A 3,278-nucleotide genomic window follows, 5' to 3' on the forward strand; every position below is an offset into this window, starting at 1 on the left:
GATAAAGATTACCAGAAATACAGGCATATGAGACACAATTAAGGCCAGCTACATCCTCAGCCCTGTCATCACATTTCATTTCATCAATTAGATATGTCACTAGTTCTACAACACCACTAGCACAGGCATAATGAACTGGTGTTGTATTACCATCATGAGTAGAATGTAATAAACTAGAAAATTGTGGATAATTATCAATAATATATTTAATAAATGGATAGTGACCAGCAGCTGCAGCTGTATGGAATATATTCTCATTGTCCCCATCGCTTTCATCCAAATCACAGCTGCAATCATTGACTAAATACTCCAAGACATCAATAACACCAACATTAGCTGCATAATGAACTGCAGGTGTACCATCCTCATTTTGAACATGAGGATCTAGCTTGTATTTATTAATTAATAATTTAACTAAAGGCAGCTTTGTACTATTGATAGCTTTTATTAAAGACTCTGGTGTGAGAAGCAAGTGATGATTCTCAATGAGGTATTGGACCAGCTGCATATTACCACTTCGAATGCTGCAACCATCTTCATCTAAATTAATCCCACTGCCTTGTACTTCACATAGATATTGACTCAACTCAAGGTTACCATGGCTACATGAATAATGAAGAGGTGTTTTACCCTCATTACAGGTTATATTAATATCAATGTCAGTAGTATTCATAATATATTCTACTGCAATGATACTACCTGACATACAAGCTAATGCTAATGGTACTACACCTTTGTAGTCTGGTTGACTGGCATTCAACCTATACTCAGATACAGTATAACTGAGTAGAGTAGGTGAACCTGATAAAGCAGCATAATGTACTGCAGACCGACCCTCATAATCTAATGAACTTGTATTAATACCATACTCCTCTAATACCTTCACTAATAATATACTACCACTAGTACATGCTAAATGAACCAATGATTGACCAGTAGCAGTAATAGAATTTATATTGAAATTATTAATAATGCTTGTCTTCTTGAGGAGTGTAGACAAAAGGCTCACTCTTTTATGCTGTTTAGTAACATTTATATTTAGTGATATATATTTATGCCATTCTTTCTTGTATTCTACCTTAAATGTAGCAATTTGGCTGACTAAAGGTATATCACATGGTGCAGTGAGCTTATTATACACTTCTGTAATGCAGTATTTATCAACCAATCCACTGCATAAGTAATGAAGAGAAGAACGATCACTATAATCAGCTTCTAGTAATACTTTATATCCAAAAATATTAACCATTTTCATAATGAAACCTGATGAAGCATACTGGCATGCTATATGAAGTGGAGTTGCACCAAAACAATCTCTTTTTTTAAATAATTCACTTTTATGATTATTATAAAGATACACTAGAAGCTCTACACTATCACTCATAGCACAATAATGTATTATTCCACATCCATTAAAATCTATGTCATCTTCTGAGAAAATACCAAACTGCTTAAGCTGATTAACTAATGCTACCTGTCCACTCTTACATGCTAATAATGATAAAGTAGATCCTTCTCTATTGACCTGAGACACGTTACACTTCTTCTTTAAAAACATAATCACGAGGTCAACGTGACCACCCAGTGCTGAGTAAAGCAATCCCGTGTTACCAGAGCTATCTGCTATGTCTGGATCAACGTGACATTCATTAACTAGATACTGTGCAATATTGAGATGGCCTTTATATGAGGCCATGTGTAAACTAATAACACCATCATCATCACCTTGTGAAGGATCGCAATGATAAACATCAATGAGGAGCTTGAGAACATCAAAATGGCCACCATATGAAGCAGCTAATGGTGAATTCCATCCATTTGTACCTCTTTCTTGAGAGCCAGATTCATCCATTAACCATTGTACTTCATCTTTTAATCCTCTCCAACATGCTTCAATGAGTGGAGTGCTGGTATTCTCATACCATAAAGGATCATTAATATCTGAACAAAATGATAACATAACACAGTTGATTATTGTATGTTCAATTACCAATAGCAAAGTGAGAGAGCTTCTTTAACTCATTCTCTGGTAACTGATTAAAAAATAGTCAACACATTTTTACCTTAAAAAATCTCATTACTTACCTGTTTCATTTCTTGTACATGTTCATTACAGCTCAATTTAATAATACCAATCTCAGCCAATGAATGACACTGTTGATTGGTAGGTGGAAAAAGAATTGAATATAAAAAAACAGGAATGGAGTATTTTAACTCCATGCAACCCTCATCAATTTCACAAAAATAAAATTTGTATTCTGAAACTTTAAGTGCCTCAGCAATTGCTTTATGAAAGAAGTATAAATCATTTAAAGTGTAATCATCATTGGCAACTTTTGCTATCATGACTTGAGTACCAGGAGCATCTAATACACCAAACTCAACACCATTAACGACTTTAACTGCTTGATTATTGTTATTTTTAAAATAATCTTTCAGTAAATCAGAATAAGTTGACCAAATTCGCTGCACTTCTCTATCTGCTATGAAAACTTGGGCCAATAGGACAATGAAATCAAAGTTAAACCAGGAGACATGCTTCTCTAGTACTCTGAATAACTGATTCATTGATTTAACTTTGTCGTACTCTTCTCGTAATTTATCAATAAACTGCTGCTTACGAAAACGTGGATTCAGTAGATTGATGATGTGACACTGAATATAATCGATTACTTTAGGAAGGGTATTTCTTTCAAGGGAGATAAATGCTTCTTTGGTTTTATACATGTTAGAAGCATATAACTTTTGTAGCTCATCAATCTGCTTCAATACGTCATTAACAGGAAACTCTTTTGATTTTCCACTAGCATATGTAGCTTTAGTATCAGGTGAAGTAAGAGGTGCCTGTAGTTCTCTAGTTGGGGTAACTTCTATAAAATAAAAAATTGATGTAAATATAAACTTTTATAATCATTATAATACCTCTAGAAGATGGGTTAGTGTCCACCGGTGACAAAGGTTGCTTCTCGCTACTTATAGGATATTTCTTTGCTATTTCATCAGCTAAGGCAGGGTTTGCTCCTCCACTCTCACTTCTAATGCAATTGCAGAGCCTTTGTAATGTAGGAACACCACGATTTTGATAATCATAGTCCTTTCTTAACCAACACTCAAAAACTTTTCTGAGACATGTTTCTGGTGGTTTACCCGCTGCTTCAATGCCATCTAATTTATTAGGACTGAGACCCAATATAACTCCAATGGAGTCCCAGCGTCCAGAAAGAACACCTGCCTTTTCCCAAACCAAATACAAATGATTGATGTCTATAAAAGACAAT

The 3,278-nt window shown here is 34.6% G+C and overlaps 1 protein-coding gene across 1 annotated transcript; it reads right to left on the reverse strand.

Moving 5' to 3' along the window:
* Window positions 1–12: 12 nt before the first annotated feature.
* LOC109587595 (serine/threonine-protein phosphatase 6 regulatory ankyrin repeat subunit C-like) lies at window positions 13–3,245 on the reverse strand (the record flags this gene model as incomplete). Its single annotated transcript, XM_020003821.1, has 5 exons — window positions 2,923–3,245; window positions 2,086–2,870; window positions 1,991–2,033; window positions 1,140–1,941; window positions 13–761 (listed from the first exon to the last, which is right to left on the reverse strand). Coding segments are annotated over exons 2-5 (2,236 nt in total), but the record flags the coding sequence as incomplete, so codon positions are not given.
* Between the last annotated feature and the right edge of the window lie 33 nt (window positions 3,246–3,278).

This window comes from Amphimedon queenslandica, unplaced genomic scaffold (assembly GCF_000090795.2).
Source record: "Amphimedon queenslandica unplaced genomic scaffold, v1.1 AMPQUscaffold_12514, whole genome shotgun sequence".
NCBI lineage: Eukaryota > Metazoa > Porifera > Demospongiae > Haplosclerida > Niphatidae > Amphimedon > Amphimedon queenslandica.